Source organism: Epinephelus moara, chromosome 7 (assembly GCF_006386435.1).
Source record: "Epinephelus moara isolate mb chromosome 7, YSFRI_EMoa_1.0, whole genome shotgun sequence".
NCBI lineage: Eukaryota > Metazoa > Chordata > Actinopteri > Perciformes > Serranidae > Epinephelus > Epinephelus moara.
The window spans coordinates 28,966,594-28,989,365 of NC_065512.1; the positions used below are offsets into that span (position 1 = coordinate 28,966,594).

Below are 22,772 nucleotides of genomic sequence, written 5' to 3' on the forward strand. Positions count from 1 at the left end.
GGGACCTCGAGTGGCTTCAGCATGAGGAATCAGTGGTTCTACTTGGTGTTCTTTTTTAAATATATTTTTAATTTTCTAACAAGTTCTTATACTCTTCTATTTTGCTTATTCTATAATGCACACTTGAGAAGAAAAGCCAACCCTTTACCAGCTAGGGTACCTTCAAATAATACAGCTCTCGTGATTGTGGATCAGATACAAACCAGTAACACTCCCTCAGTGTTTGCCGAATTCGGCTAGTCTAAAATCACATGAAAATTTCATAAATTAATTTATAGTCACATAGGATTTATGTATGATAACTCTTCCCCTGCTTTTTAAATATGCACCCACAAGCAGTGAACTCCGACACCATGCAAAAGAGACTTGCTCTGGTATGCAACACCCAAGGTTTGTGTCTGTGACCTTTCGTGCGTGTTGACTCTTTCTATAACTCTGTTTTGGTCACAACCAACTCCTGTGGGAAGGTGACTATGATCATTCGGTCACTGGGCTGATAGTGTACAGGGGATGTATGGGAGCTCTTTTGCTGTAAACAGATGTGTGCTGTGGCTGAAAATGAGGCTGATTAGAGTGATAAAAATGAACCAAATCAGTAAAGATAAAAACAAAACAATGAGCTGAAAGGTGCTGAAATGAGGGAAACTTCAGTTGGAAGTTTGGAGTCGGATGATCGTTTTCTGTCTATCACTGTGAATGACACTTTTTACATACACATAGCGATTTGATCCACTGTTGATATAAAAGCACTGATTATTAGCTTTAATGTCACTAAGCTCATGCCTCTACTGTTGGTGAGGGTCTGAAAATAGACTGATTTATATTGCATAGTATTGAGCTTTAGCTTCAGGCTCAGCTCCATATTCACCATAAAGGTCAGATGGAAAATCTTGCTGCTGCCGAAATCTTTCTCTCCATCTCATGCCTAATTTGAGCCTTGGTTGTGAACATGACCCTGAGAAAGAAGTAGAAATGCAAACCATACGCTGGTGCCACAGGCTCATTTAAGTATGTCCCACTTATTTCTGCAGTTTTTGTGACCACAGTATTGAGCACTATAGAAATTCTACTTTTATATAAGCTTCCTGCTGTGCCCCACTGCACTGTTGATGTTGAATGGGTATGATTCATTGTTAGTAGTAGTAGCCTATTATCAGGGGGTGGATATTTTTTCAATCCAATCAGGTGTATACATTCCCTTCAAAACCAGTGCATTCCACACCATCATAACCTCACACTTTCATAATGGACAGGCAGGAGTATCAAGGCTAGTTTGAGGCATGTTCAGAAAAAACAACAATTGTCACTGCCCAGGCGCGACTGCTTGCTTAGTATACAACCATGTTGCCATGGATACAGGTCTTGCCATGTAGGTCACACAACACTACTTGGTAATTTCACACCCCACAACTCTGTGGCTGGGATAATCTGGGTTTGAAATGTCCAAAAGACAATCATTCTGCCTCCAGTTACTCCTCTGTTAACTCAACAGCTGCTGGGGTTTTAAGCTTTCTAAACACGCACTATTTTTTATAAGAACCTATTATGGTTTTCCTTGTTTTCTGTCACATATATGTACTGTATGTATTGTTACAATTTGAGATTTTCATATTAAAGCCAAAGTTTAAATAATGAGGTGAACTTATGTACTGTGAAAGTTATTTCTGTGAGCAAAAACCTCAAGCTTCTGATCGTTCTGAATACAACCTGAATGCAACCTCAGGGTATGAAAAATGAAGCCAATGCAGGAGTGGCATAAAACTGCAGTTGGCTGTGAGTCATGCTGGTTCAGTGAGTCAATCTCCATAGACCCCCATGTTAAAATGCTCAACTTAATAGCAGAAATAAACATGTTTACAGCCTGGTACAAAAAATATTTTGATCTCTATAGCTAATTTCCCTGTTCATGGCAACTGTACAGGAGGTGATTTTTTTTTTTATATCTCACCCGTTTCAATGTTATTAAGGCCTTATATTATGCAAACTTAAGGGTGTAGCCGCTTGTAGTGACTGGTTGGTGCCATCAGCTGATAAGATGCTACCATGGTGTTGTGGTGTTAGTTAGGCAACATGGCGTAACAGATTTACAGAGTACAGATGTCGGTGGAGCTGCAGCTGACACTATTTTAGTGTATTTTCAGCTCATGAAAGTTAACTGTAATGTTTTGATGGCGTAAAAAGTCTTGTTCAGCATTCAATTTTACTAAGAGATCCAGTCAGATTTTCAGTTTTCCTGGGAAGTACATTTTGTTTTAATGATTTTAAACCTGTTTTTTTTGCTAGTGAGAATTATCATTAGCATTTATATTATCAAAGTTAACCGTAGTGTAAATGCACCATGCTAACCACACTTGCAGCTAGAGTTAGAGTAATCCTCTCATCCAAATATGGGCACTTCTGGCTCCAAAATGTCAGGAGGGCGATGGCCAAAATGGCAAACTCTGTGCTTCATAACAGGAATCTACAAACCAATGACTGACATCACAATGGCTTTGTCCATTATTTTACACAGTCTATGATGTTTACATTACATAGCCTACACTGCTACATGTAGCATGCTAGTGTCAGGGAAAATGTAATCTTTGTTGCTGATGTTGTTCATTTTTCCCCGACTTTGGATCTACTGGAACATGTCTGCTTGTGTTTTAAAAACTTTTAGTTGTGTGTGTGTGTTTTTTTTTTTTTTGCTGTAGAAAGTGTCACTTTTCTTCACTACAATTCATTCCTCAGCTGCAGTAACAGTGCAGAGATGCCAAGATGCAAGAGACCTAGAGACGCTGACCAATTAGAGCAGACTGGGCTTTATCAGGAGACTTAAAGAGACAGGTACTAGGAGGATGAATACAGACAGTATGAGGAAATTAAGATGTTTTTGACCACTGAAGCATATGACATGTATTTAGGATTTCTAATAGAAGGTATGAACCTGCAAATGAGCATGACAGATCTTCTTTAACCTAAAAAAGCCAGAAATTAAGCCGGAGAAACAAGGCAGACAAGTTGACAGATGCTTAATGGAGGCCTTTCCTGGTTCAGATAATATTTGATCAGTGCCATCTTCTTCTGCAAACACTGGGGGTGACAAGGACTATTTTACATTACTACACAAATGCACACTATATGTGGAATGTTAAAGTATAAGTATACTTTTTTAAATCAAAGGAACTAGCTACCATCAGATGCAGTAGATCCTAATTGGCTTCATCTCACATCTGGTTACCTTAACAGGTTTTTTAACCTCATTCATTCGTATTTTACATTACCCCAGAAATAATGGGATGAACCAGAAAGTAGCAAGAACATCTGTTTTCACATTGCATCATCTTCCAAGGTCTCAGGTATATTAATTACTGTTATAAACAGCAGGGCTGAAATCAAACGCAAGTGACTTACTTTGAAATATACTTTGAGGAGGTGGTTTGAGCATGTTTTTATAGCCCCTACTGTCAGAAACAATAAAATGCAAAGTGGTAAATCATGATTATTAAGGACTTTTGCTCTTGTGAACCGGTTTATTTACTTTTATGCCTAGCTTTTTCTATGATTCACATCATCATCTAAACACATAGTAGCATAAAGACATTTTTGTTCCCCCTTTATTGTCATAAAAGAATTGCAAAACAGAAACTGTGTGTCTATGGTTTAAGTATGTCTTTTGTTGCCAAAAGTTCCATTAGGATGTAGGTAAACCAGTTAAAGGGACAGACACCTTGTGTTTTTATAGATAAAACTGGACAATTTCCAGCCTCTAATTGATTGTGAAGTTGCCTTCAGTCCCTTTTTTATCACCAAAGCTGGGACTTTAGGAAGCCCATTTGACTATATTCGCTTCCTCGCTCATATTTGGCCACTCATTTAGACCAATATTCTTTTGCCTCAAGGACATGAGGTCAGTGCAGCAAGACCTATAAGAAAAAAACAAATTACCAAGCATGAATGAAACAAAAGGCACTGTGTTCCCAGCAGCACAACACATATCACGACACACTCATTTCCCTCTCAGCTGTCCACAATTAACAAGAATACAATTCATCATCTTGCGTAGCATGTTGGCTACATCTACTGAGCTGGTGAATGAAGAACAAAATAAGACTGATTGTCAGGAATAGTAGTCCTGTCTTCTCTTATTCAGTCATGAAGCTCTCCTGCAGTGATCCTACAGCAAGTTAAATGACTCTTAGGCTGCCTTGACAGACAGACTTCATTTTGTTTAATGAGGAGCAGTGACCATCGTCTTTGTATGTCACGTACATCTGTTTAAAGAATCTCGACAGAATTTGGAAACAAGATGAAAACGCTTTTTTTTCTCTTTTCAAAAATAACAGTTTACTTCATGTTGGGTGGACGTGTTATCCAAAGGCCAAAGGAAACATAAATAAGTTTATGCTACACTTTACAAAGATCAGCAGAGAGTGAAAACTGGCCTATTTGAAGGAATAAACATTTAATCAAAACTTTAATCAAAATCAAAAGCCCACATTTTGATCTTGTCAACTTTGGTTTGCTGTGACTCACATAAACATACGGCTTGGTTTCTAATTTTATTTACTGAATGTCATTCTATGAATACATCTTTAATAAATTCAAACCACCACTTGAATTAGGCTCCGCCATTATAGAACATTCATAGGGGAACACAAACCACACTTTTTGCATCAGGGCTATCGCTCTGGTAAATCTTTTTCTTTTCATGACAAATGGAAATGAAAATGTTGTGGGTAATTGCTGTGATGGGAAGATGATGCACAGGCTTGTAAATCAATGATAGCATTTTTAATGGGGCTGTACATCCTGATTCAATCCTGCCGCCGACATCTCAGCAGCATACTCATAAACATTACCTAAATTGTGGGGTAGAACCGGTTGTTCCAAAAACCATGAAAGCATGAAAGAAGACCTTGAATTAGAAGAAGGTTGATATTTGAGGCTTGTTCGACAGGAGCGTCAATGACAAAAACTGCTCAACTGGCAGACGTAATGTGGCAAATGTGAGCTGAAGTGAGAAAGGCGTGGAAGTTTAGAGGAAGACAAATGTGGTTGAATGCCATCAAGCGCTGGGTCAGTGTGCAGGAGGAAATGGGCGGGCGACTCTGAATTGAAAATGTCTGTCTGTGGCAGCGGCAGGTTTTCACAGCAAATCTGGTCTGCCAGGAGCTGAATATTAAGGATTACAACACATGAACCATCTATACCAACAGACTAGGTTCTTATATTTTAGTGTGGATAATATCACAACCTGTTGATGCATATCTGTCAATATACAGATAAATCAACACAGGGTGGACACGAAGACTGTAACACCAGTGAAATATGCAATTGCAACGAGAAATCAGACTGCAGATGTTGTTTGACAGTGTTTGACATTTCTGAAGTAGACTTACCCAGGGGTGAGCCCATGCAGGTGCCTCCATTTAGGCAGTAGTCTGTACAGTGGTTGACCTCACAGCGCTCCCCTGAAAAGTCAGGCCAGCAGTAGCACCTCCAGTCTCCTTTCTCATTGGCTAAGCAGCGGCCTCCATTCTCACAGGGGGGACGGCACAGTTCACCTTCACAACAGCAAAGCCCATATTGCTTACTGTGCTTCGGTGTGTAGCAGTCAATCACATCAAACAGTGCTATGCTGCTAAAGTCAGACAGGAACAACTGTAGAGGTGTGAACCTGAATTTTTGAGTAGATGAGCATCAACACAAACTGCATGTAGGAGGTGGCTTTGTTCAGCTATGGATGTCTGCTCCAGTTTTATTTTCTTATTCTGGAGCAGTGACCTCCATAGTGCATTCTGACACCTTTGTTCCTCAGTATAGTCGAAGACTAAGTGTACATTTATGCGTAAACATTTAAAAAGTCCTGCTGGCAAGGTGAGAGCAGGACCAATTTGGTCACGTCCGCCATAACACAAAACCATGCCATATTTGTGATGCCTCACAAAGGAGATAACTTCACACATCCTAAAATTCCCTTTTCTCTGTCTACATGTCAAAACTGACAACGTCAAAACCAGTTTTGCATTAGGTCCATTTTAAGTGACCTAAAAGGCAATTTGTGTGTGGATGAAAGGCCAAAACCCAAAGAAAAAGGTATGGTTTCAAATATACCTGTGTAGGTGTGGACTAGACCTGTTAAATATATATTGAAATCTCTTTAAAAGTAAAAATTGTTTCTACTATCACACCGCAACCCACTAGGGCTGTACCATGTATCTGCTTTTTATCATCATCATAAAATTACTCTGCAGGTCTGAGTCAATTACTGAGTATACTTTGATATTTGCTTATTTACTGCAAGTAATATTACTGTAATATTCAACAACATCAGCGCAAATTGCATATTTTGCTATATCATGTAGCCCTAGTTTCTATGTATAAGCCACACTGCACCCACCATTACAGCTGCTGCTAAATAATACATCAACAGGTCATCTAAACTATATGGCATGCAGATGTGAGAGTCCGCCTACCTGAGATGATCGCATCACTACAGGTGCCATTGACCAGTACCTTCCCCTCTGGACAGGTACATCTGGCACCGGTTGGGTTGAGGAGACACATGAAATCACAAGACATTCTCAGGCATGGATTTGATGCTGTGAAGAAAGTTTAAAAAAAAAAAAAAAAAGATGAGAAAGACCTGTTTGCTTGTGAAAAGTGTGTGTGTGTTTTTTCTCAGAGTAACTATTTATTTCAAGTGTTTTAATTTCTGTTTTGAAGAGTGTTATTTTCTTGAAACCCAGGGAGGCACAAGGCTAAAGCGTATGAATAACTTCACACAGGCCTCGTCTCCAGATTGAATAATCAAGGATTTTGGAACGTGTCAAGAATTTCCCGTTGTCTAATTGATTAGCGGCACTTTGAAGTGCTCTTCCCGCTGCCGCCTACAGTTGGTAGTCTAATTCATGTAAACATCTCATGAAATAGTGCTTTGAATTAATCAAAAGTACAAACACTTCTACAAAGGTGTTTTTTTTAGGTTCAATACTGATAATCAGCCTGTGTAAACTCGGAAAATCAGTGTTTGAAATTAAAGCAAAAAAAGACATCTAATAGAGTGCTCAAGAGGCCAACTGTGTCCAAAACACCGGTGCATTACATGTCAAAAAAAAGAAAGGACATTGTTTTAAAACCACATTAATAAAATGGATTTTCAATTGTGGTTTATAAATTATATATATTTACAGGAAGTTATTTTGTGATTAAATGATATAATTATGTCAACCCACTTGATGTTTCTGACAAGTCATTAATGCTTACACAGTATACAGTAAATACTAAAGATAATCAGTGCTCACATTTCTTACACAAGCATGAAAGGGATGAAAGCGCAGAACAAATCTAAATGGTTGTTAGGGTTTTGCTGAAGATATCAGGCAGTCATGTCATAGCTTTTTGCAGGCTGTGCACATCTTCTGCCCACAGACTTCACACCACACACTACACGGCTGGCCTAATGAGTCTCTGGGGAATGGAACAGCTGCCCTTTAAGTGAAAAACTGACCAAGACTGAGCTGTCTGATGTTCTATAACCATTAACACCAGAGATGTAACAAATAACTGAAGCTGGTCTACTACATGAAGGAAGTGAGAGGACATGGTTGTATTGATTGACTGTGTCCCAGGAGACAGATGGGTGGTTTTTATGTCACACACCTGAAACAGTAACATGTCTCGAAGAGAACTTCAATCAATCTTAATCTGACAGAGTGCGTGCTGTTTCTTAATGTATTGTTTTACCAATAGGTATAGTTTAATTAGATATAATGCAATTTAATTCATTTAACACCATTAATTAAATATACTGTATGTTAACAACTTTATAGAGTGGATTGCCTTGTGAGCTATACTCAGTGTGGGCAGTCCTCTGTCAGTGTTTATTCTGGCCCAGCTTGTCCCTCCTCACACTGAAGCCTGTTTATGCCTGGTATTAACATGTGTGTCAGTGATCTGATGCGGACAGCTGAGACACATCACCGTTCACACCTGTGTCTATCATGCATCTCCAGCTGACCATGTGTGTTCAGACTTTGTTACTGCCTGTGTCACTTACAGTATAAAGTCAGATGATGCAATCCATTGTACAGTCATGACTTGTACAGTCATTCAAGTTGGAATGCCAAATCTGAAACAGGCAGAATAAATCTAGCCCAATTTTGCCAACATAAACACATATGACATCACAGCAACATGGTGGTGCACACAGTGAACCAAGCAGAATTACCTTTCCATCAATTTTTACTTAATGTAGTGTTGATGTGGTGTGCAAAATGGATGCACACGAGTTCTACAACTTTATGCTTTTGGCGGTGGTGCTTCACACTACTACACTCAGCACCAGTCAACACAATTTTGAGCTGTTGTGCATTATCAGAAAGAGTGAAGACGAGCAGCCCAGTTAACTTATAGGTAATTTATAATAGTGCTGTGGTAATTGATGTAGGTCTTCTGTAGATGCTTGTGATGCTCAATAACTTCCCACACAAACACTGGTTTGCTGCAGGCGTCCATGTTTTCCAAAGCAGATGTACACTGACGTATTTAGATTGGAAGTCAGGAATACCCACTCACAATTACTTCTGACTTGCAGTGGATTGCAGAGAAAGGGTTCTGTACAGTTTTTATGTGCACTCTTGCTGGCTGCTCGCTAGTCACAATAGCTGGAGATATCACTGTCAGCAGATGTCAACACATCTCCTTTCATAGGGCAAAATGATGGAAGGTCACGCAACACTTCATACAACAATTGCAAACATTTACACTACAAGAGATCAGCTGTGTCCCAGCCCACCTTGGCAGCTGGTTTCAGTAAACGCATCACAATGCATCCTGGAGGTTACCTCCACTTGAATGTAGCGCTGTCCACTTGTGATTGGATCACCCAGGATGCATGTTAATACCAGGGTTAAACAGGCTTATTATGTCCTCACATATATCTGAATTTACAAAACCAAGACTTCAATAACACACTTTAAAGGCCAATGGTAAGTACTGGTAAAAGAATACTTCATCCCCCAGGTAACCACTTATCAAAAACATCCTCCCGTGTTTCATTGACTTTGTGAAGGAAACATTTTTCCTGTGTGCCTCCGGTGAAGAAGAATCCAGAAATGAAGAAAATTCTTGATGATTGGAGTCAAAGGGGTGTGTGTTTGTTAACAGCAAAACTATACAAAAACGTGTATTTACAAACTCTCACACACCTCATGCAGTATAATCCATCTTTCTTTTATCCACTCGTATGTTCAGGTGTTCCCAAACTGATAGTCTTTCTGATGGGGAACTGAACTGAATGTGGAACTCATCGATGCTCTCCTTAAAGCCAGACCCATTGACAAAAATGGTAATTTTACTCGCTGAACACAGGAACTGCTGGTCCACCACTGACTCAATCAGTAGTTTGATTGCATTATTGGTGACTTTGATGTTTCAAAGGGTTAGTTCAGATTCAGCAAAGTCATACATAGAAAGAAACACTACTGACCTTCTCTTAATTTGTCAATAATTTTGCAAATGGTTATTAAGGGGATATTAAGTATTCCTTTAACATTTTCACTTTTCAACTGGGGAAAAAAGCCCTTTTCATTCTTTGTTTTTTACCCAAGTAAAGCTTATCTGATACTTTCATTCTGCATTTCTATATGTAGCTTGACTCCCAGCATCCACAATTGCCCTTTATAATCCACACAGGGACACATGAACCACAAGGTATTCAGTCAATGAATCCTTTACAAAACGTTTCGTATTCATCCCAGTAACTGTGCATGTTGACCTTCAACAAACCCTGTCCACATAAATCTTGTACAACCTTTTGTTAGGGTGTTATATATATATATATATATATATATATATATATACATACATGCATGTCTACATGCAATTACGTGCCATGGCTTTCTTTGGCAGAAAGGTGTAATGTATTATTAATTATTCTTTTGAAAGTGATACTTAATGTATCACTGCTGCATTCAGTACAATGTATGTGGTTGGCCTCAAGGTTGAATGTTACATGAATGCCTGTTCTGTTCAGTCATCGCCAATGAATACTGTGTGTAGGTCAGTGTATGAATACACTTCATAATCTTTAAAAAGAGAAACACATTTTCAAATTTCAATTTAATCAGGCCTAAGAAATGAAACTAACAGAACTTATCAAAGTATAAATGTGTCAAATAAGTGGTAAACAGTGAAACCAATCAAAGAAATCTAAAAAACTCTACATCCCAATACAGAACATCCTTATTCTGTAATTCATCAAAAAAAAAAAAGATGCATATAGCATGAGTACTTGTTATTTAATACTATGCTAGAATAAAAAAGAGGCTGATTGTCAAGACAACTTACCATCTTGCTGTTTATAACGGTGGGAGATCAAAACATTAGTGGACTTCTCCATCCCCAAATTGAGAAATTCCACCGACTGTTTGCCATACTTGTGAATCTTGAAAACCTCGTGTTTTAGTCCAGTTCCGTAGATGTAGTCTTCAAATATATCAATTCTGTATGGTTGAGAAATTCCTGCAAATCCAGCAGACAAAGCAGAGAACATGAACTAGCCCTTTCAGAACACTCGCAGCCTTGGGATAATGAAAGTTTGTATCCTGTGGCAGATACAAGAAGCAAGAACGTGCAGTGTGGGCAGATTGTTCTCAACAAACATTGTTTTGAAGCTTATCCTTCTAAGACACACAAGCAGTGCTATTGTTGCGATTATTTGATAAAAAGTTGAGGAGAGCAAAAGTGCAGCATGAATGTTATGTATTTGAAAGAAGAAGTTGTGCTTTGTTTTCCAGTTGTCTTTACCGTGTCTGTCACTGATTGACACCAGAGGGTCCGAGCCATCCAATCTCACGCTCCCTATCTGTGAGAGCTCAGGATCTGCCCAGTATAATCGCTGGTTGAAATAATCAATGGCCAGGCCTGTGGGAGGATGAAGGAAAGAGATTTATTTACCTGACAAATTACACAGGGATCATTGCGGAATCCCTCAATGCCGGAGACCTTTAGGTCAGGATAGTTATATGTATGTAGCAGATGAACAGAATGTGGAGACAGGGTTTCTCTTGTTTCTATCTCCCTCTGGCTGTTTGCATTCAACATTTGTTTTGCTTGTGTCAAAAGAAGACAGTAGATAAACCATCTTGGCGTGCTTACATTACAATTTCAAATCAGTGACTCACTTTACTTTCTCCCAAAAGTCTGACTGGATAATTGAGCACCTGGCCGGGGCGTTTAAATAGGTTTGCGTTTTTCCACAGATGATGAATTCCTCTTTCTGTGACCGAGACAGTGCATGGGTCCCTTGAATTAAAGGAGGCCAAAGCAGCTCTTCAAAACTAGATCAGCACTAAGTGTCTCCCTACAGACACACCAACAAATTCCAAGTGGCTGTAAAGTATTCCTTACTTATATATCTTGAGGCTTTGACTTTAAAGCTGTGATTGCACTGGCTATACAATATTAAATACACAGTATATATGGGATGTGGATGAACCTACAGATATTCACCATAGTTACACAATGGTATATGGGTCATAACATATTCCATACGGGGGCTTATGATGACACTTGTTCCTGTGGGTATCTATCTGGTACTACAAACCAATGCATCTAATGTCATTTAATGAGATACATAATTACAAAACAGGTTATATTTTTCTGTGGATTTTTTTAGTTGAAAGTGTGAACTTGCTCTTGTTGATGCAATGTTTGCTAATTAGGTTGTCAGCCAATTTAATATCTTACATGGCTTTGTATATTCAGTGGCTTGTTATGGATTACAAAGTCATGCATGCAGTGCATCAAATGTGTCACAGAGGTTACCATGGTTTCATTACTTCCTCTTCTTGCGATGGAATGAAGCCCTGGCTGTGAATTACAATGGCTGTTCTATTTCATTTCTATGGTATGGACATATACTGTATGTATGACTGTTCCTTTGTGCACAGATTAAGAATTTCAATCAAACGGTGTTATAATACTGTACAATTTAGAGGTGCCAGTTTTTCAAAGACAGATCAACAAAGTTTAACTGAAATACTGAAGTACTGATCCAACCAAAGCAGTCATTCATGGCAAAGCATTGTTAATCTGAAGGAAACAAAATATTCATGTTAACAACATGTCTTTATGGTATTTCATTATTATTTTTTGTCTTAAAGGTATACTATGCAATTGTAGACAACATTTTGAAAACTTTAGGTTACTTGCATAACCCCAGTTCTCAAGGTAGCATAAGTGAGATGTCTGACTACGGGATACGCCTCCCTGCGTATTCCTCAACCTTGCCAGCGAAAGTGAAAGCTAACCCCAGATCCACTCTCATTTGCTATATTTGTGTTTTGTTTTTGTTTTTTGTTGTTGTTTTTTTGGTGCTGTATCAGCAATTTTTGCAGCTTCCTCTTGGATGTGTGCTGCCCACAGTGTGGCACTTGGTTGCAACTAGAGGTGTAAGAACACATTGTTTGGGATCAATTTATCGATTCAATATCATCAATGCAAAGTAAAAATATTGATACACACTGTCATTTTTTTTTTTTTTTTTCTAATTCCTATGGCACGTCTGACGCCAGGGCCACACTGCCAACGAACTGCTGCGAAGCGCAGCGCACCGAAATTCTCGCGCAAGCCCGTTCACATCAGACGCACATTTCTCCACGCCGGTCGACAAGCGCTTCTGCTCCCAGCTGTTGTCTCCGTCACATTTGGGGCTGTTTTTCCATCATGGGTATTTCTCTCTGTTTGCGTGTGCGTGCCCCGACCCCCACCCCCTATAGCCGGCCCACACTCTCTCTCTCTATCTCTATTTCTTGTGTGTGTGTGTGTGTGTGTGTTAGTGGGTGTGAGTGTGTGTGTGTTCATCTCTCTCGCGCTCTGTTTAGATACCACTGACTAATATGTATATAAACACATATATACATTGCATTTGTCAAACGGGGTGTTTTATTTTGAAATTTGTTTTATTCTGAAAATTGACCGGATGCTATTGCTGTTCCTTTGTTTGACTTCCTGCCCGATGTCAGACGTGCAGTCATCCACACCAGCCGCGCCGCGCAGCTCCGCGGCTGGTGTGGATGACACAATCGGTTAACATGGGCGCCGAAAGGAAACTGGCTACGCTTCGAGGCTATTCACAGTGCTTCCGCGTCCGGTGTGGCCCTGGTGTAAGTCACCATTTCTGCTGCAGCACACCGTCTTCTGGAACATTCCAAAGGTGCTGACAGTGACCTAGGACCAGGCAGACAATGGCAAGCAGCCGAGAAAAAGACAATGGGAATATTTTTTGGTATTTACTCATATCGATCACAGGCCCCTGAATTAAATTAAATCAAAATTGTAATCTGGCAGACTTCGTGATATCAGCAAAAATTGTATAATTGTCCGAAGAATTTATGTAATATCATATCTTGATTTACACCCCTAGTCACTAACTTTTAATTAAGATCAGGACAGGTAAGTTTTGAGAGGGGGAGAGAGAGGGGATGACATGCAGCAAAGGGCCACAGGCTGGAGTCGAACCCGGGCCGCTGTGGCAACAGCCTTGTACATGGGGCACCTGCTCTACCCACTAAGCTAAAGACGCCCCGGAAGAGTGTCTTATTTAACTGTTTTAAAATTACAAATAACAGTATGAAAATTAGGACAGGTGATCAAACATACATGTGAATACATAGAATGTAAAAGAGTATCAAACTGCATATGCAACTGAAAGTATACACTAACAAAAGTATCCTGAAAAGTTCTGACAACCAACAGCACTATTATGGTTTGTGGGTATGTCCCCATTTAGTTGTTTCTTATGAACTTACACGAGGATGTATATGCATGCGCACAAGCCTTTGATGACCCTACTGCCTTCCTGCCAGTGGTTTCCCACTATTCTACTGATTGACGGCCGGTGGCAGTAACATGCCAAGACACCTTGCAAAGCGCCAGCAAAGGCAGAAAAAGATGACTGCTTGTGGATGTTAACAATGAATGTTTCAAAATATTCCAAAGAATCTGCTTTGCAAATGTTTTATGAGAAAGGAAATGCATTCAACATTAGTATTCAGTCTCAAAGACACACACACAATGAGGAATGAGGAACACTGAATGTTTATATTTGTTTTCATGAAAGCCCCACAAGGTACCCTTAAGATACAAAAGTAACGAGAAGAAAGAAATGTACACCAATATAACTAATTTAGGGCCTTTAAAAAAGAAGTACCTACCGGTGGGTCTCCTGAGATTTTTTTCCAAGAGCACTCTGCGTAAGGAGCCATCCATGGCTGATTCCTCGATATGAGAGTGATCGCCTATTACGCTCCAGTACATCATCCTGGAACAGAGAAAGAGAAATGCTGTACCTTCCTGACACCATCTTCCTGTAGACAGTATGCATCAAAATATACCTTTGAATCTACTATATATCAAAATAAATCAATGCATATAACTTTCATATAGCCTGATAATTTCCTATTGTATCACAGTAACTGCAACACATTTGGTTTTTCATAGTATACTATATTCTTAGAAATCCTTTTGTCCTTGGTGATGACATAATATGCAATACCAAAGCAAATGCAGATTTGCATAAATTATGTTCTTACATCTTTACTTGCTAACTTTGAGTGTGAGATGGTGATGCGACTGATGAGAACATTTGGAAAGCCTCAAGATTCAATGTGAGAGTGATGTATTACAACCACATGTAGGTGTGGCGGCTTTGTTGTTGTTGGAGGGCACCTTTAATGGAGCTGGTGTGATATAATAGGTAACTAATTAAGCTACTTCCACTGCAGCTGAGTAATTAATAAATTGCTTCCTTTCACCATTAAGCACTGGGTGCATTTTCCAAGTAACACCGCTTTCCTCAGGTATTGAAAATGGATCCACTGACAAAAAGTGCCCAGAAAAGGTTCATAGGTTGATGTTTTTGTCACTGCGATTAAGCTCACTGCTATCTCAATGGCCAAGGGAGCACTTGGTTTAGCTGCTTCACTTTGCAGCACTTGGCTAGTAAAGGGCATTCATTGTGACAGCAAGGCATGTTTGGCAAGACATGCTGCCTATTGTTTATGGGATGGATAAAATCCATGATAGTGAGAAAAAAAAAGTGTCAGATCTATCAGGTTTTTATCAAATGTAAGACACTTGTCTACGGGTCACAAGTCTTGAGACGTCAGTAGGAAAAGACAATAGCTATGTGCACAACTTACCCTCTGGCTGGGTTGACAGCTATGGCGTATGGCTCTCCTGCAATGTCAGTAATCAGGCGGGTGCAATTTGGTCCCTTAAGTTGCCCCACATTTATGGAATACCGTAATTTGGTCCAGTGGGCTGTGTAATAGCTGAACCAGTGCATTCGAGAGTGATCGGTCCAGTAGATGTTGCCTGTGATCCAGTCAGCAGAAATATCTCTGGGTCGACGGAAGTCTGAACACTGCAACCAATAATAGCCAGAGTCAGGCTCTCTGTATGAACTTTGTGCATACATTCACTTAGAGTGGCATCTCATAAAAGACATAGTATGGAGACATTTGGTATAATGGTGTACACTGTATGAAAAAACTTCACATGTATGTTAGTAACCTCAAGCACCTTACTTTGAATTGACAGACAACATGAGCAATTGGCTAACTTAATGCTTTTAATATCTTAGGGTATAACTAGACATGTTAGGGATTCTTTTGACACATAATAGATCTTATAAACAAGCTTATTTTTTATTATCTCAACCCATTTTTTACAACCAGAAACTGCAAAATTTGCTATGATGTTTGAAAAGAAAAAAGTATCACAGTAGATATACTTACAATGTTTCTGACATTTGTCTTAGTTTGACTTCTCTCTAGATTGTCTTTGTAAAAAATTCCACCAGGGTTAAATTGGGTGGCCCAGATAAACTTTTGGTGGTGAAACAGAGCATCCATCCCAATAATGCGGGCATTGTCCTCAATGTGAGTGAGCAGTTTGTGTCCGTGGCTCTGGTTAAATGGATACACAAAACTTCGGATTTCAGTATCATTAGCTATGTAGAGCACTCGATCTTCTGGTCCTGCCCGGTGAGTTATTAATATGTAAAAAAAAGAAAACAAAAGGAAATTGGCTAAATTCCATTTCGGGTATTAGACAACAGTTTAAGCACAGTACATACAAATACAGTTAAACATTGTACTAAGTTAACAAGGAAGTCACATCAAACGAGTATGTTTGCAGAGTACACTAAAGAATTTCTGATATCAAACTTTAGGGTCATACCTTTTGCAATGCAATTGCCATTGATCTCCTTATAATTTCGATCACATGTGCACTTAAAAGATCCTTTAGTGTTTGTGCAGTAATGAGGACATGCGTCATACTGCAGGCATTCATTTATCTCTGAAAAAAAAAAGAGACTGATTAAATTAGGAACAATTTGCTTTAGAAAAGGAAGAAAAATGTTTATATTTTTATCCCTAATGAGATTCTTGATACACACTGAGATATGATGAGTAATAAATGACAAATACATTCCAGCACAGAACAGTAAGGCCAAGGCCAAAAGTGGCTATGGTCAGGACATGCATGTATAAGTGAGAAATGCAGTGTAAACCTTATTTCAATTTTCTCCATGATAAGTGGTGCCCTCAACCCATTAGTAAAGAGGAAATTATATGCATGTAGTCAATGACATTTTCTCTTTGCATGCGGGTTATAACTACCACACAAAAGCCATCAAAATGGGAAACAAGAACCGGGTCAACAGGTTGACTGAATAATCATAACTATCATCTCTTAAGACTGCAATGATTATATTCAATATTCTTCATCTTAATAGTATCATTTCAGTGGAAGCAGATAGCAAGTGGGAGAGGAGGCCAAAGCTGTGACACTTTTAAAGCAATTATCTATGTTTTTGTTTGCAGTCTTACAGTATTCCTAAAGTAACCTCAGTTGCTTTTTGTTAAAGCTTATTGAGAGTTAATGATGTTTTTGATATCAGCTTAATACTAAAGCTACTAAAGCAGTCCAAACCTTTTTTAATGTGAAAATACCTGGGGGGCAGCTGCTTCATATTAAATACGAATAATATATAATTAAATAGATAAATAAAATCGCATACAAATGACACAAACACAACTGTTTCATCTTTAAGTGAAAAAAGTATTCAACTTTCCACCACTCCTGAAAGTGACGGCCCTCGCCTTTATGCTTCTTTGCTGTGGCCATGTCTGCCACCTAACAGGAAATATCTGCTGTTAGGTAATTGTTCTTTTGCTTTTTGACCATCTGACTATGAAATTGCATTGGTCCCACCTGTGTAGTCCCTACTTGGTGCATGTCCATAAACTGTATGATTGTCCTGCTACTATGAGGTGAATGAAAAAAATAATGCAAAGTGACCTTGCTTAATTAACCAGTATTGCATTAATCATACAGTATATTTTGAAAGACAAACCGAGGGCCATTTAAAATGGGTTTGCAGCCCACAATGGGTCCTCAGGCTGGACTTTGGACATGACTGTACTAAAGGGAATGTACGTCTGCATGTCCTGTCAAAAGGTTCTCCACATAATTGAAGACTGCCAGTTTATTGTCATGAAACAAGAGGCCTTGGTTTGATATGTTGTGACATGACTTAATACTGAAACAGCCACATTACTTTGTACACTGAAACAATTTTCATTGATAAAAACTGGCTTGTCTGGTTTCAGCAGCTGTTTTATACATCTAAATATTAGTTATAGAAATTCTAATGGTTTTACTCATAATAAAACCCCAAGTAACACCTTTTCATATGTGACACCTGACAGTATTCGCAACAAAAGTGTAATAATCGCCACATCTTAACCTGGCTGAGCTAGTGAAAATAAATTGTTTACTTAACAGTCTGAAACAAAATGTTGTAGTGACTGAACCAGTTACTGTTGTACTGTTAAAGGAGCTCCTTATATGATTCAGAGATTCTGCAAATGGCTCTCAACGTGGCGATAGCCAAGACAACAGCTAGCAGCTAAAGGTGCAGTCAGCTAACAGTGCACCAAAGCCAATGGCGCTAACAATGGCAACATTGGTGGCAGAGCTAATGGTGGTAACTTGGGAGAAACTGGTGGTTGGGCGCTTCCACAACAATACCATTCATTCATATGAGCACAGTGCTAAGCAGTCAAGATTAGCAAGCTAGTGGGATACACACATGGGACTCATAGGCACTAACATGCTAATGTGCTACCACAGCAACAAACAGAAAAGCTTGTAGTACAACACACACAGAGGAAGCATGACGTCATTCTCTGCTCAGGACACCATTACTCTACTATATTTTTACATAGCAAATAGTTGTTTGCTGCCATATTAATGGTCTAAATGTCTTAAGGAGCTCCTTTAACTGTTGCAATGTGAAAAATGAATAAAACTGATTATGCATTACCTTCACATAGGCCTGTGTGTTGATTCCTCTTAAAGCCAGGTTTGCACTGGCATATAGCATTAGCATTTGTCTGGTTGCAAATCGCATCCTCTCCACATGGATTTGCTTTCTTTCCACATACATCTCCGTTGGAAACTACAAATAAAGACAGGACTTTGATTACACATCAGTCCTGCGCGTCCTAGACACCTGCTGTGTTTTCCTTTTGATGTGCAAAAGCTGAGAGGGCATCATCTCTTTTCATATAGTACACAGCAACACGTCAAACACGGGCATACATATATTACCATAAATAATAAAACATCACATTTAAAATGAGGCGATTGCTGAGCTTCTTGATAACATCATTGTGACATTCGGGAACTTTTCATCTTTTCCGAAACACTTCTTTGATCTGTTCACTCAAGTCAGCTGGTGCAGTACTTACAGGTCTTGCAGTCTTGCTCGTCTGAGCCGCCATCGCCGCAGTCGCTGAAGAGGTCGCACTGCAGCTGGATGGGGATGCAGCGTTGGTTACTGCAGGTGAACTCTGTCTTTCCACAAGGTCGAGGTCTTCCAGCCACCACCTCTGCTTCGGTACACACAGCGTCAGTTAAAAAGACAACAAAAACTCATAACCTAACTCATGTACTGCCAAAAATTCAAGTGCAAATACTGTATGTTGCCTTTGGTTTTAAAAGCTAAGTAAGTACAAATTAAAATTTGATTAAAATTCTGAAATCTCCACCATTGTGGACAGAGCTTATTAACAATTATATACCTATCTTATTGCTTTCACTTTAACTTCACTGCGTTTTGAAAATAAATTTGATGTTCTAAGGTCCTAGATTACTTGCTACTTGTTACTTGCTGCAGGAATGAATATTTTAACTTTGGTAATCAATCTATAATTGTCAGTCAATTTTCAAAACAGAGAATATACACTATTACAGAGCTGTTTCATAAAATGTTACTTGTATGTATTTTGTTTTGAGTTGTCAGTGAACAATTTTTTATCTTTACTAGAATAATATACCGAGAGTTTGCCATCGTCCCCACAATGGAGAGAAGAAAGGGAAAAGAACAAAATGAAGTGATAGAGGGTGGATGGAGGGAACCGTGGGATTAAGGTGAGATTTAAGGGATGGATAGAGGACAGAAGCATACAATGGTGAGAGGTAATGGAGTGAGATAAGAGATGGATGGACATATCAATGGAATCAGAGAGGAAGATGAATTGAGGACAAACGGAATGAAAGAGAGAAGGATGAGAGAGGTGATTTGTCCCTTCCTGTCCTGTCTGCTCTATGCGATCGTTCACACCAGGCTTGTGTTGAGCGAACACGTCAGGACACTATATGAGAGCCGGCAGCCATTATGTCTTTGGGCATATCAGAGAAAATTAAAAAAAAAAAAAGAAGAAGCATGATACCCACAATCGAAACAATGTAAAACAAAAAAACCCAAATCAAAGTACACTCAATTTTTACAATGCAGCCTGTAAATCTCTCATTTACACAGAGTTGCAAACACACCCCCTGCCTTTATTTATCAGCAAGTCATCATCCTTGAGTGGATGATACGCAGCACATGCAGCCAACTATTCGTATTTAAAGAAATGTTAAATCCCAAGTATTCTTTTTCATAATCACTAAACCGTGTAGGATTGTATGACTGCACATACAGTTCATACAGCTCATAATATACTAGGCTCAAGGCCAAGAATTTAACATCAGAAAACTGCTGACCATGCTAACATTTATCAACCTGGTCAGTGTTTGGTGTTGTGTACATGAGGATATCACAGGTACATGAGAGATCAAAAATGTAATGCTAATGGTCCAAATTGTGTTGGATGCAACACTTATTTGCTGCCGTTTCAAACAATGACATGACAGCAGGGTTTTTTCAAGACCAAGGTGGCAAAGGCCTGTGGCGGGGGGCATCTTGACAGCTGTACTTTTAGATACGGTCCCCCCCTCTATTAAATGTGAATGGAGGCCCCCACATGCTTGAGCTTTACACTGGTGACTTGTATAATCAGAACAGACATGTCCTGTGATTTTCAGCCTTCCTTGATTCTATTTACCCTTTACAGCAGGCACATCCTGACAGCTGAGAATATTACTGTCAGGTATTGTTCCCCCTCTATTAAATATGAAAGGAGGCTGAAAATCACAGGACATGTCTGTTCTGATGATACAAGTCAGCGGTCCTGAAATGTGTGTCTCTCTTCTATAATACACATTCTACATCTTGGAGGTGACGTCTTTTCACATATAGGCTTCCTTCGCCTTTCAAACGGGGCAGAGCTACGTGGGAAACCGTAGGAGAGACACAGCCCGAGGGGGAACCAGGATCTGACACAACACCAGAGGGAGAAGCAGGTCCGTGGAGCTGTGTGCCAGATGAAAAAACAAGCGCGTTGCACCGAATGCACAACGCTACGGCGTTGCTTTGGGTTGGGAGCGTGTATGACGCGTGTCTACATTGAAAGTAATGGGTTTGTGCGCACAAAAGACGCTACATCTGGACGCCCCCCATGCACACACACACGCTTTAACCAAGGTGGCGGCCAAAATCACTCAGGCGGGCCCGCCTTTATCTTAGAAAGGCAGGGAAAACCCAGGACAATAAACAGGTTAGAAAAGAAACATAAAAAATAAATAAAATAAAAATCCTACTACACATTCTTTTTCTTTACTATGGATAGATTTACCTCATCCGCTCTCTAAAATGATTTCACTTAACCACCCAATCAGGATGTTATCAGTCCATTAAATGGTCATTATCTGTGGTTATAAGCCTCATAGGCAGTTTTCTCTCATGAACATGGGACTGTATCAGACATGTTCTGAGAGACTGGAGATACTGTATTTGGTTTAGGTAAGGGGTAGCCGTAGGTAGAGCATGCAGGAGCCAGGACATTAAGCAAAAGGTACGCTCCAGGAATCAGAGTATTTTACTGATGTAGCTGGTGTATAATTTGGTCATAAAGAACAGTCTCTTGCTGTTCATTTAATTTCTCTAACAATTTCAGTTTCGGCCCTCACAAACAGAGGTTCCCAAATCTGGTCATCTCTCCAGTTAGACATTTTTCATTGGCTTCTCAGTGAAAATGACCCTTCTTCTCCATCCTTGGATGCTTGTATGCTTTTAGTTTTGTGCCAGTCACATGATAGAAATGCCATTCGCTCAATGTGAACTATCCAGACAAGGACCAGCTCTATTTAATGATGGGCTCAACCACAATGGTCCAAGCCAACTGATTCAGACATTTGCATTGTCACATACAGCTCCTCTACGTAATGTCTAGATAAGTTCAGAGTCGCAGTGCATGTGTGAAAGGAATACACTTACTGGTAGGTTCAGAAGGCCATTATCAGCCCATATAGTGACTGTTACCTGTTTGTTTGTTGTTTCACTTCAACTTTCCTTAGTTTTAGGTGCCAAAACAACATGGTAAGGTTTGAAAACAAAGATCATGGTTTGTTCTGTTCTCCTGGTTGAAAGTCCTGTGTTTAACCCATCCAATCCAACACCCCCACCCCACCCCACCCTTTCTGGTACAGAGTATCATTTCATGGCTTGACAATGGCCCTCTCAACCTAAAAGTAGGTGTGGAAGGCCCCTACTTACTTATATCTATAATACTTATCACTACCAATAACGGCTGCTTAATAACCCGATAACAGCCAAATTGGCTGGTTAAACTATCTGAGAAAGAAAAATCACTAACTCACTCAAAAGTTCAGCTCATACACAGGCAAAGTGTGATGAGGGGACAGGAGTATACAAGTAAACATTGCTTCTTTTCAGGGGTCATGAGCTAAAAATGTGAGAGTCACTGGTTTTGAGGACAATTTGGAGTTTACTTTTAAGTTTCATTATGTAATTTCCTGTCTTCGTCAAAAACCAACAGTGTTCATGGGTTTGCCAAGTTCTGCCCCAGCCCCAATTAATGTTTTAAGCTTTCTATCAGAATGAAACGATATCTACACTTCTATGGGTCAAGGACAGGTACATCAGGGGAGCATGGTTATCAAATAATAGAAGTAGAGTGCTGCACTCTGTTTAATAAACTGACCATAACTTTAATTGTATTTTCACAGAAAAGTTTGCTTGGTGCAGATTTAATATCAGATCTGTATTGGTGCACTCTGTACTCACCACACTCTTCTTCATCCGAGTTGTCACCACAGTCATCCACTTTGTTGCAAACTTGGTCCGTGCGCAGACACACATGATCATTTCTGCAACGGAATGGCCTTGTAGGAGGGCAGGGAAGTTTTGCTGGAGATGAAAAGACACGAAAAGTTAATGGATATGTCTTTCAAAACAAAAAAAAACAACTGCATGCAATCTTGTATAAAAAGACAGTGAAATCTTCCCTCTTGGAAAATAGAATAGT

General features: G+C 39.5%; 1 protein-coding gene across 1 annotated transcript in view; it reads right to left on the minus strand.

The window, feature by feature from the left end:
* Window positions 1-22,772, minus strand: part of lrp1bb (low density lipoprotein receptor-related protein 1Bb) — a 329,117-nt gene that overhangs the window by 14,806 nt on the left and 291,539 nt on the right. The window contains exons 72-82 of the mRNA XM_050048038.1: window positions 22,532-22,654; window positions 18,810-18,950; window positions 18,383-18,517; window positions 16,231-16,350; window positions 15,786-16,027; window positions 15,189-15,412; window positions 14,202-14,308; window positions 10,792-10,908; window positions 10,333-10,506; window positions 6,459-6,584; window positions 5,382-5,546 (exon numbers count right to left, since the gene is read on the minus strand). Coding sequence (XP_049903995.1) covers window positions 5,382-5,546; window positions 6,459-6,584; window positions 10,333-10,506; window positions 10,792-10,908; window positions 14,202-14,308; window positions 15,189-15,412; window positions 15,786-16,027; window positions 16,231-16,350; window positions 18,383-18,517; window positions 18,810-18,950; window positions 22,532-22,654 — 1,674 coding nt within the window. The remainder of the gene's footprint in view (window positions 1-5,381; window positions 5,547-6,458; window positions 6,585-10,332; window positions 10,507-10,791; window positions 10,909-14,201; window positions 14,309-15,188; window positions 15,413-15,785; window positions 16,028-16,230; window positions 16,351-18,382; window positions 18,518-18,809; window positions 18,951-22,531; window positions 22,655-22,772) is intronic.